This window comes from Magnolia sinica, chromosome 8, assembly GCF_029962835.1.
Source record: "Magnolia sinica isolate HGM2019 chromosome 8, MsV1, whole genome shotgun sequence".
Lineage (NCBI taxonomy): Eukaryota > Viridiplantae > Streptophyta > Magnoliopsida > Magnoliales > Magnoliaceae > Magnolia > Magnolia sinica.
This window is the reverse complement of record NC_080580.1, coordinates 81,999,940-82,012,381: the sequence shown is the minus strand read 5'-3', so window position 1 is coordinate 82,012,381 and position 12,442 is coordinate 81,999,940. Positions and strand designations below refer to the sequence as shown.

The following is a 12,442-nucleotide window of genomic DNA, read 5'->3' as shown; positions in this document are numbered from 1 at the left end:
CATGGTGGGGCCCACAGAGCACCGACTACTATAAGAGACATCTGATGAACATGTTTGATGAAGGATAAGTTTGGCATCCATCTTCATTGCTTCTTATGTTGTAGCTCACTTGAGTTTTGGATCTATCTGATTTTTTGTTGTAAGGTTTAATGTTAAGGATCAAACCTGATGGATGGAATTGATCTCACATGTACAACCTGGTGGGCCACCAAAAACTTGGTTATTTTTACCTAGTGTGTAAAAGAAGTATTAAGATCACTTGTGTCTTCCTAAACCCTAACTCCATATTAAGATTGTTTTTCTCTCAATTTCTTAGTCATCTTCATCTTATCAAGACAAATGTTTCTTTTAGCTATTTCTTGAAATAGGATGTGGCCCCCCTTTTCTCATCCATCTTCTTCTCATAATGACATATCTCTTTCTTAGTTATTTCTTGGAATAGGATATGGCTATTTTTTTCCTAGCCATCTTAGTCTGGTAATGAAAAAATCTCTTTCTGAGATATTTCTTAGAATAGGATATGGCCTATAAGGCCCTATGGATGAATTGACAATTTCAATTGGAAATGGACTAATTTGATATATTTCATATTTATATTTGTAGATATACGTTTCTGTTTCACCAATATAATATTTTCTAGTATTTTTAGTGAAGTTATGGATTTTGCCAATCAAGAATAATTAATAATAGGCCGAATCCACTCCAAGCACTTGTAGGTTAAGCGTAACCTACAAAGCCATTTATTGTACTCATCTTATTGCATACATGAAATCTAATCCGATTCATCATGTTCGTATTCTGAGTTTCTCCTCATTAGCTAAAAGTTTCTCCAATCCAAATTTTAAGTGGGCCACACCATAGGGGAAAAAAAACACCACTATCAATCATTACTCATGAAAGGGACATTTTTGTCATTTTGAAAAATGGAACCTACTTCCATGTTTTGATTAAAAGAACACGCAACTTGCATTTATTGTTGTTGGTTACGGTGCTAGGAAGTTATTGACACGGAAATGAACGGTGGTGTGTTGCCGTTATCAAATTCTGCGTGGCTCATCATCATCCATATGTTATATCCAAACTGTCGCTCCATTTGGAGATCCTTTTAAGGCCGAAACCCAAAAATGAAGTAGATAAAAAAGTTAAGTGGACCATGCTGTAAAAAGCAGTGAGGATGGAACGTCCACCATTGTAACCTTCTTAAAAGTCACATGCAAAAGTTTTGAATCAATATGATATTTGTCCGTGTCTGTGTTGCGTTTTGAGGTTGGATGGAAAATAAACATTATGGTACGACCCAGGAATGTTTAACTGTAAAAATTATTCTCGGCATTACTTTTTGTGGTGTGGTAAACTTGTACTTTGTATTTGAATTATTTGTTAGCTCACTTAAATGATCTCACCAAATGAATGGACAGTGTGGATATAATAGTGAAGTGTGAACCGACAGTGGGGTGTGGGGGGGTGGCTAACAGTGAAGTGTGAACCGACAGTGGGGTGTGGCTAACAGTGAAGTGTGAACCGACAGTGGGGTGTACTAACAAGCTAACAGAGGAAACAAAAAACATGGTATATGACGATCCTACTCCCTCATTCTTTGAATAGGTAGGAGTCGTTGGAAGGTGGACCGGATGTTGGTTGGGCTGTTGATGGCCATAATGGTTCAATGATTTTTTTATTTTTATGTTTTATTATTTTTTTATTTTTTGTATGAGTTCGAGTATCATGGATGACTGGAGTGTTTCCGCCGAATACACATTATATATGCAGAAGGAGCATTGGGAGCAGTAACTACCCTACTAATATGGAGTACAGACTAGAAAAATGAGGGGCTATACAAATATTCTAGGTAACGAACAGTTATTTACTGTAGAATCTGATATGATTAGTGCTTTCTATCAACCACTTTCTTTGAATAGTTTATTTCAGACAACTCAGCCCAACTTCAACTAGTCATTTATACAATATGACTAGTCATTATCTGTACGCTGGAATTATGATCACTTATGACTTTATCAATAAGTTAGATTTGAAGTAAACATGAAGGTAGGCCTCATCGAGTTATCAATGAAGGGTGTACCTCAATTACTACTATTTCTTATGGTATGGCCTTGAGGTCTGGATTTACTCAAATTTTAGGCTGGCGCCCTAAAATGATCACGCACGATGGATGGATGGACTGTGTGGATGGAATAAAGACAGCATAATAAGGCCCACAAAACTTGGTGATGTCAACACACCCATGAGGTGGGTGGTTTGTTGGCACAATCCCATAAGCACTTTCACCATCTTGGAATCGGATTGCCTGTCTTTAATGGCTTCTAAATGTTGCTAATGTGCCCCATTATGATTAATTAATGCATTTTATCCCCATTTTCCATCCAATTTTTTAGATCAATATATGTAACGAGATCAAACATGAGACATCTAATTTTGATGTGGACCACACCATTGGAAACTGTGATAATTGATTGCTCGCCATAAAAAACTTCTCCAGCGTTACAAAACTTTGTGGATGAAGTTGAAATTTGTGTTTTCCATTCATCTAGGTTTGTGTGACTTAATGGACAGTTTGGATGGGTCGAGCCTATTTTAGGGGCCGAGCCCAAAATTGAAACATATCCAAAACTAAACTCCAAACCACTGGAAAAAGTGGGAATGGTGTTTTCCACCATTGAAACCTTTTGTAATGCCCACAGTGATGTTTATTTGTCATCCAAACTGTTTAGAAGATCACACCAACATGGATTAAGGAAAAACACAAATATCAACTTAATCCAAAACTTCTGTGGCCACCAAGAAATTTTCAACAATAAATGTTCAATTCACACGTATGGTTTCCCATGGGGTGGTCCACCTGAGGTTTGGATAAGCATCATTTTTGGGCTGAAGCCTTAAACTTATATGCTAAAATTCATGGACGGGTGGATAAAATACATTAATCATGATGGCCCCACAGAGTTTACTAGTATACTGAGTTATTCAGTAGGCAATGGACGAGAATTGGCTACTCTGTGGGCCCATTATGATATGCGTTTCATCCACGCCGTCCTTCCAATTTTGAATATTGTTTTATGAAATAAGACAAAAAAATGATATAATTCCAAATCTCAGATGGACCACATCAAAGGAAAAAGTGTTGATTAAACGGCCACCATTAAAAACTTCTTTGGCCCACAAAAGTTTTGGATCAAGCTGATATTTGCTTTTTCCATTCATTCAGGTCTTTGTGACCTAATCAACAGTTTAGATGGAAAATAAATATTATATGGGCCCACGGAATTTTTGAATGGTGAGCATTTAATCACCACTGTTTTCCTGTGTTGTGGTCCACCTAAGTTTTAGATCTACATCATTTTTGGTATCAAACCTTGAAATGATATGAAATAATGGATGGATGGTGTGGATAAAACATATAAATCATGGTGGGGCCCACGGAGCACCAACCAATAGCCACCAGGCAAATGACAACATAAGTCGCAAGACGGAAACAGATTGGTTACTCGGTACATCAGGAAACTCTGTGGGGCCACAATGGATGTATGTGTATTATCCATGCTGTACATCCATTTTTCTAGTTTATGTTAGGGCTTGATCCCAAAATTTAATCATACTCAAAGCTCAAGTTGGCCACGCAATAGGAAATAGTGGAAATAATTATGTGCACTGTTGAAACCTTCCAATGGCCCACAAAAATATGAGATTGATCCAAATCTTATGTGTTCCCCATAAAGTTTCTAACTGTAGGCAATCAATCCATACTATTTCCTCTAGTGCGGTCCACTTGAACTTTTGATATGCTTCAATTTTGGGCTCATGCACTACAATAATGTATTAAAACAGGTGGATGGTAATTGTTTTTTCAGCTTCCAATTTCTACTATATTTGGTGCAGCTGGACTTTGGTCTCTTTTACCATAACGCTGGTTGGTGAGGGCTGCTGTCAGCCTTTTATTGTTTCCCTGTAGGTTTTTATAGTCGCGGGAGGCTGCTGTGTGGCGTTAGTTGGCTGCTTGCTAGAAGTAGTTCCTTCTGTTTTTTGGATTAAAACAGGTGGATGGTAATTGTTTTTTCAGCTTCCAATTTCTACTATATTTGGTGCAGCTGGACTTTGGTCTCTTTTACCATAACGCTGGTTGGTGAGGGCTGCTGTCAGCCTTTTATTGTTTCCCTGTAGGTTTTTATAGTCGCGGGAGGCTGCTGTGTGGCGTTAGTTGGCTGCTTGCTAGAAGTAGTTCCTTCTGTTTTTTGGATTATGGCTGTATTCATTATTTTGGGGCTGATGGGGCCTTTGGCCTTTATTTTTTTTTTAATTTTGGATTATATAAATTTTGTTGATTTTGATCACAGTTTACACAATAGGTGAAGCTTATATCTTTTTCTAGGACCTTCGAGCTGTGTGGGCCCCACCGTGATGCGTTTCGAAAATCTACCCCATCAGTTAGATGCATCATTCCATCGTGGGCCTAGGTCTCAAAACTCAAGTCAATCCGTTACTTGTGTGGGCCACACTACATACAGAAGTGGAGAGGGGCCGTGCACCATTAAAACATTCATAACCATTTTTTGGGCCCACCGAGATGTGTTTTGCAAATCCATCCCATCCATTATGTGTGTCCCACTTGGATGAGGGTTCAGACCAAGTTTCAGAAGCATGAAAATGTCAGGTGGGCCCCACTAAGTGCTTTTATATGTTTTAACGGTGTCTTCACATGATTTTAGATGGTATGGCACACCTGAGTTCCGTATACGGCTGATTTTTGAGATATCCCATAATTTAAAGGGGACCCATCAAATGCACGGTGTTGATGGTCGACACGCATCACGGTGGGGCCCACACAGCTCAACCTCACCGATATATATATATATATATATATATGATGTCAACGAAGTTCTGGTGGTGTGCTTCTACATTTCCGTATGGAGAAAGGAAAAAAAAAAGGTTTATTTTATGAATAATTTGACATTAAAATAATATAAGAATGTTATATTACAAATTTACCATGAATAAATTAAACAAAAGAATTAATTGTCAAATGCAGGCATCATCAAAGCTAGGTAGAGTAATTTGTAATAATTGCCCATTTCTTTTATACTACCGTGGTAATCGGTGAAACAAATATGCCCTTAATGAAAATTGAATGCACGCTAATGATCAACGCCCTGCCTCAAGTGCTGATAGGATGTGACCATCAATACTATATTCGGCTGTTACATTGCTAGGGTAGCCCTGTGAAGGTCCAGATTTGCCTAAAAAGTTCTCAGTCTCTTCGTACTTCTTTGGTTCCCAAGGATGTTCATGAAACTTTCTTAGTCCCTCGAGCTCCACCACCACTTCCTTCATCGTAGGTCGTTCTTCCCCCTTTGGTTTCAAGCATCTCTTAGCAAGCTGAGCAACTAACATGAGCTGTTCTTCATCCCCTTCGTCTCGAACTCGTTCCTCTAAAATTTCATAGAGCCTATTTTCTTTCATCGATGAGAGGAAGTATCTTGAAAGGCTTTTTTTATCTTGGGATCTAATGGAAGAAATGGGCCCCTCGCCTGTCAGGAGCTCTACAAGAACTACACCAAAGCTATAAACATCGCTCTTTTCTGTTAATTGGCCTGTTTGATGGTATTCTGGGTCTAAGTAACCCCATGTCCCCATCACCAATGTCGTTATTCGAGTGTGATCCAACGGAACCAATCTTGAAGCTCCAAAATCAGACACTTTTGCCGTAAAATTATCATCCAAAAGTATGTTAGCAGACTTGACATCTCTATGAAAAATGGGTGTGGAAGCTGCAGAGTGTAAATAGTAAAGTGCCCCTGCCGTTTCTGCAGCAATCCTTAGACGGTTTTCTAAGGAAATTGATGAAGCATGGCCCTCATAGCCCTCACCATGGATATGTTCAGAGAGGGTTCCGTTAGAGATAAATTCATACACCAAGATGGGAACTTCTGCTTCTAAACAACAACCCAAGAGCTTCACAATATTCCTATGGTTGATCTGAGATAAGACATGGACCTCATTTATAAATTGCTCGATTTGGGTCTCATCTACTATTTTGGATTTTTTAACGGCGACGATTCTTTTGTCCGGCAAAATTCCTTTGTAAACTGTACCATTACCTCCCTCACCAACAATTTGGCTCTTGTCAAAGTTATTGGTTGCCTTTTTCAACTCTTCTATGGTAAAGATTTTGCATGGCACAGCAGATGATTGGGGAGAAGAGATCTTTCCTTGTAATAGCAAACTTCCATTTTTTTGAAAGAATTTCTCTTTGAGTTTGATGAGCCTTCTTTTCATCCATACCCAATATAAGAAAGGACCACCAATGAGTAGAAATGAGAGACTTAAGCCAATACCTGCATGGACACTCAAAGGTAAGTGAGTGAGATGTTCATAATATATGCCTACATGATGAGAACTATATGTTAGGCATGTTCTAATAAAATGATCTTTTCAGGACACTATAAACTTCTTTGTTTGAGTCTGTTGTGCATTTCTCACTTGTGTAAGCCTGTCATTACCATCTAAATGATACAGTTAGGCCATTTGATTTTTGCATGTTGTCTATTCCCCATTTTCAGCTTTGTCAATTTGCAAGCAAATAATTATTGTATGGATCTAAATGTTGAAACTCGCTCTCTAACCTTGATTCATGTGATTATAATTTGAGGAGGTTTGTTTGAAGGTTTAATTTGATCTATGTAACTACCAGAATGGTTGATTTGGTAATATTCGAGCTCGAAGTTTAAAGAAGATTTTTGGACTTGAAAATGAAATAGGAAGAATCCTTTTTTTTTCAAGACGAATAAGTCATAGAGGGGTGCGCGACTAGGTCTATATTACCCTAACTCCGAGTCAGCAACGATATAGGATATGTCATCCTCAGATAAATAAGACAAAAAGTTCAACAAAAATCTTTAAAATAAAAGATAAATTTCAGTGCATGCCAATCCACTACACGGCCTATCATTCAACTGTTCTAGATAAACAGAAATGAGTTGTATGTATCATTAGTGCCTTCTTTTTCCTACATGAAAAGTTATGGATTGCAATTGCTGTGGCCGAGAGAATAAGTTTATATTACGAGGGTTGCATATGAGTAAAGAAAAACAAATATCTAGAAAAATAAATCAATGGCCAGATGCATATAAAAGTAAGGACTGGGTTTTCTATGAAAGATAAATTTCAGTGCATGCCAATCCACAACAAGGCCTATCATGTGTGTGTGTGTGTAAGCATTTATTATTGCCCATGAGGTCCAGCTGTGTGGACCCCACCGTGATGTGTCTAACATCAACACTGTGCATTTCATGGGTCCTATTTAGGGTATGGGATATCCCAAAAATCAGCCGTATATGGAATTCAGGTGATTCATAGCATCTAAAACCATGTGAAGACATGCCTAAAACATATAAAAACACTTGCTGGGGCCCGCTTGAGTTTTGGATGCGGCTGAAACTTGGTCTGACCCTCATCCAAGAAGGATACACACAATGGATGGACTGGATTTGTGAACCACATTTAGGTGGGCCCAATAAATGATTATGAGTGTTTTAATGAAAGGGTAACCCCTATCAACTTTTGTATGTGGTGTGGCCCACTCAAGTCATGGATTGACTTTATTTTTAAGCCTGTGGCCCATGATGGAATGATGCATCTGACTGATGGGGTAGATGTTGTACACACATCACGGTGGGGCCCACATAGATCGACCTCGAAGTATCGTGTGTGTGTGTGTGTGTGTGTATATATATATATATATATATATATATATATATATATATATATATATATATATATATCAGCACCATGTTTCGTGTTTGACTTTATCCTGTTCCCCGTTAAGGTGAGTAGGATGTTGCCTGGAAAATTGGACGCTTACAACTTTTTGGTAGTTCGATACTTGGGCGCTTCTATCTAATTAGGCTAAAAAGTGAAGGGGTTTTAATTAAAAAATCAAAAAACTTCAAATGACATCTGAAAGTTATGAAATACTCCAGGACTCTATGACAACTCTATAAAAAAAAAAAAAAAAAAAAAAAAGAAAAAAAAAAAAGAAAAAAAGAAAAGAAACTATAGTAAAACCGAATAATCAAACCGATATTAATTCAGACCGAGTTGAGTTGAGTGAGTTCTTGAACTATTGTATTAATCGGAATTGAGGGCTTACCTAAAAGAACGGGGAATACTACACTTTTGTCTGCGTGGGTGTCTTCCATACATCCACTATTATCTTCGTTGTGTCCATGGAAGCCCTTTCGACAAGAACAAGAATAACTTCCTGGCAAATTTGTGCATTCATGATCACAAGGTTTCTTCTCACACTCGTCGATATCTGCAAACCAGCCATCACAAACAACAACAACAAGAAGTCAGTAATTTACATCATCCTAATTTGATGGTTAGGATCTGATGTAGAGTGTCTAAGATGGACTAGAGAAGGCCCCAGCAGAAGCAGAAGTGATCTGGACAGCCAGAACCTTAAAACAGGCGTATCTCGACAAACTCGACAAACTGGAATGAGTTACTCAACATACCATATATGATTTTGGGCAGGAGAAGCTACTTTAGCCACCCAACCCGCTATGCCGGGTTGCCTACACCCAATTTGCGAGATTCCATCATATTGACTGTCAAAAATTTCAAATTTCTAGAATTTTTATTTTTATTTTTCTATTTTCTTATCTTCCCTCGTGGATTCGAGGCATCTCTGTGAGGATGAGTCAACGGAAGCTCCATGGATTCGGAGTATTTATCCCCTTAAGGAAGATGCTCATCACGTCCATCCCAGCGTCAGGATCTTTGGATCAAAGTAACTCTTTGAACTTAGGTATTAGCAACCCAAGGTTGGGACCAGTGCTATTACAGTCTAGTGTATATCTAAAAAGTTAGCTTTTAAAGCTATTGATCAGATTATTAATTAGAATAACTAGATCTGTGTGATTTTTTTTGGGTGTCACTCAAAGAGCGGATTGGACTGAATTTACGGTTCAGATCAATGGTTGGGTTGTTCACTTGTCCAATCCAATTCATATTCACAACCATTTGCTTGGGATAATAAATAAATAGCTATACTTGAAGAGGATTATCATACCTTGGCACCCTCCAGTGAGATAAGGATTCCCCTCGTAACCTTTAGAGCAATTGCACAGGTAACCCATACCAGTAATCGAGTTGTAGCAATCGCTATTCTCACTCACGCAAGCGAAGGTAGACGAGTTCTTCCGTGCGATCTCGCACCCTTCATTTCCAATGACCCAGTCGATCACCACCGGAATACTTCTGCTTCTTTCCAAAAGTTTAGTATCTTCCAAATCCAAAGGTTTGAATCTAAACACATCTTCCTCCCCCAGAAAAGCGAAGCTGCAGGGATTGAAACTTGAGACATTTCTATGACGATTGAAGCTAGTAAATTCCACCGCGAATCTCTTCAAACCCTTTGGGATCTCAGTCTGGCAACATCCTGCACCCGAGCAAGAGCTGTCGGTCATGTTATCAGGGCGGCGGCAGATTGATACACAACCCCTGGTGAAATCGCTGCCCCATTGGCCAGTAATCTGGTCAGTGATCAAACCAACAGTATCGCAACCGATGGCAATGAATCTGTTACGGGTTTCTGAGAATGTGAAAGAGTAATCTTCATATAAGCTGAGACTAGTGGTGGAGTGGTTGAGTAATACTCCTGCGTTGTTGTAGCACTGGTAGCTTATATCGTTTGGAATTCTCATTAGGCCCGACGGTAATGATATTTCGAGAACCTCAAAATCACCCCAAAACGGTTTTGGATTGGGAAGAATGTTGTTGCAGGTGATATTGAAGCCTCCTACGCCAATGTTGCAGCTATCGCCGATGCCGAACGGGTATGGAATGCTAACATCCCCGCATTTGTCTGGGCAGCCGGGCTTGACTAGAGGTTGTGATGCTATTGCATCTAATGTCGTTGCTAGGCAGAAGAGCTGAAGCAACAGATACAAACCCATCTCTCTCTCTCTCTCTCTCTCTCTCTCTCTCTCTCAAAATGTATTTGTTAGTAGTAGGTGGGAGATGGTTCCAAATTTATACCATATATTACTCAATCTTGGGGCCCACACTTTTTCAGAAGCGGATTGCGTGGTTTGCTACACACCACCAAACTTAGTTATGTGTTGTTGTGACCAAGTTATGTGGGGGCACCATTATTAACGTGTTATATCTACACTGTGGATTCATTTCGAGAGATCATTTTAAGGAATGAACGTGAAAAATGAGGCTGAGCCAAACCTCAAGTGGATCGTAGAATTGGACGCTGCCGTTGAAAACTTCTGGGTAAGCTTCGCGGTGGACCATAAGAATATTTCAACGGTAGTCATTCCATCCTCACTGCTTCCTGTAGTGTGGTACACTTGAGCTTTGGATCTGCCTTGTTTTTGGGCTAATAACCTAAATAGATCTGAAAAAAAGAAAAAGAAAAAAGATAAACAGTGTGGATCTAACACATCATGGAGGAGTACACAAAAGATTCAACCTTGGTTCATGTGTTGTAAAGTGGCAAACTAACTAGGAGAGAAGAAATGGGCGTACAAAAGATGAAATACAGAAATACAAGTATATATTTAGGTTTTATATTTTCTCAACTGACGTCAGCTGATGACTTGGGCATTGAGAAGGGATCCTCTATGCCATCGACACAGACAATCTGCACTCTTCATTCAATCTTAGGCCACGCCTGTTTCAGGTTTCTACAGGTGGGGCTAAAGTTTTAATTGATCCGGACCATTGGTTTGATGTAATTTGTTGTAGGGTATGGCCATGCCCAAAAATCTCCCGATGGAAAGATGGCCGAACGGGGAACAATGCCCGCCCGTAACTGTAGCACGCACTCACACCCTAAATTTAAGGTCTGTGGGGCCTACAGTGATATGTGTTTGTGAAATCCACTTCGTCCATCATTTGTGTCATATCATATTAGCACTTAATCCCAAAAATCAGGCTCATCGAAGACCAATGTGAGTCACACCGTAAGGAAAATTGACGATAGGACACATACAGTTGAAAGGCTTGTATAAGACTGGCATTTGATTTTCCCTTCATCTTGGTGGGATTCACGTTATGAAGGGTTCAGATGGAATGAAAGCAGAACGGTGGACCCAGGAAGGATTCAAACGGGAGTCACACCATTCATCCGTTTTCCATCTCATTTTAGGGGACAGACCCAAAAATGAAAAAGATCTAAATCTCTAGTGAACCACACCACATGAAATAGTAGTAATCCAATGCTTACTATTAAAAAAAACTTAACCCCCTCCATCCAGGTTTGTGTGACCTTAAGATCAACAGGTTCGATGGCAATTAAAAAAAATAATACTCGAATTTTATATCATGAGTGGAAACATGTACAGCTAGCAATAACCACATTTCCGGTTAGCCGTCGGGATAAAAATTTAAGGCCTATCATAAAGAAAACCATGTATCAGGTGGCAGGACTGAGGCTACACCCTGATCCATGGCTCAAGTGGTAGACTGAGTGAGAGATACCTTTTTTGCTCTCTGTAAGACATTGATTGATCGGTGAGCAGTTTTTAATCTAGAAGATTTTCAATTCAACCTCCATTCACAACCGGATGATCAGGTGATCAGTAGTCTCTATTGCCAAACCACATACGTAAAGATAGACTTTACGGTTGCGTGGAAAAGTACAATGAATCCCTTCCAAGGAGACTGAATCTTTATGCGGGCCGTCTTATGAGCTAGGTTTTATATTGATTTTTCACTGTATGAAAATTGGTTGTGATTCTTTAAATGTATATATGGCATAGTTGTATGGCAATCCAAACCATCCTAATTACTGACCCAACTGTTGATGGACCATCAGAATAAAATTGCACTGATAGGATATGATTAACCGTCTGATTCTTCTTCCCTTTGAATTTGGACCATTCGTCCTACTTTTAACCATCCATTTGTTATCCACTATTGTTAGGATTGCTTGTTCATTGTAATTTTAGGTTTATGTTCCACCTGCAATGGGACACACAAGTTTAATGGTATGGATAGCTGTCCATTGAGGCGACAGGTGAGGATGATGAGTCTTTGACTCTTTTTAAATGGTGATAAACTCACGTTGGAGTCCGGAGATAGTTCTTCCGAAGAAAAGTAATCCAGTACAATCAAGAAGGGTAAGGGATTATTATTTTTGTCCATAAACGTCGACGGTCTACATCATTCATTGAAGTCCTTTTGGAGTTTTCGTGTATGGATATGGGTGGATGGCAAATGGGTTGGGTGGGGCCAGGTAGAGGAGACTTCCTTATAGAACTTGGTTCCGGCGGCGGCTGTTCTAATATTAATAGGCAGCTGTTGACTAGATTGATATTTTCCAATGCTAGTGGTTTAACGTATGTTGTGATTTATTATTTCACAATAACGTAAATACATAAATATTTTGATTAGTGGTCATGGTTAGATATGGCTA

The 12,442-nt window shown here is 39.2% G+C and overlaps 1 protein-coding gene across 2 annotated transcripts in view; it reads right to left on the bottom strand.

The window, feature by feature from the left end:
* The window catches only part of LOC131253522 (putative wall-associated receptor kinase-like 16), a 60,402-nt gene extending 50,382 nt beyond the window's left edge, over positions 1 to 10,020 (bottom strand). Inside the window, exons 1-3 of one of the 2 annotated variants that reach the window (XM_058254546.1) lie at positions 9,086 to 10,015; positions 8,162 to 8,326; positions 5,104 to 6,347 (exon numbers count right to left, since the gene is read on the bottom strand). In XM_058254546.1, coding sequence (XP_058110529.1) covers positions 5,155 to 6,347; positions 8,162 to 8,326; positions 9,086 to 9,971 — 2,244 coding nt within the window. In that variant the 5' untranslated portion in view covers positions 9,972 to 10,015 and the 3' untranslated portion in view covers positions 5,104 to 5,154. Of the gene's footprint in view, positions 1 to 5,103; positions 6,348 to 8,161; positions 8,327 to 9,085 lie in introns of those variants that run through there. The other variant, XM_058254548.1, reaches the window with a different exon arrangement.
* Positions 10,021 to 12,442: the final 2,422 nt, after the last annotated feature.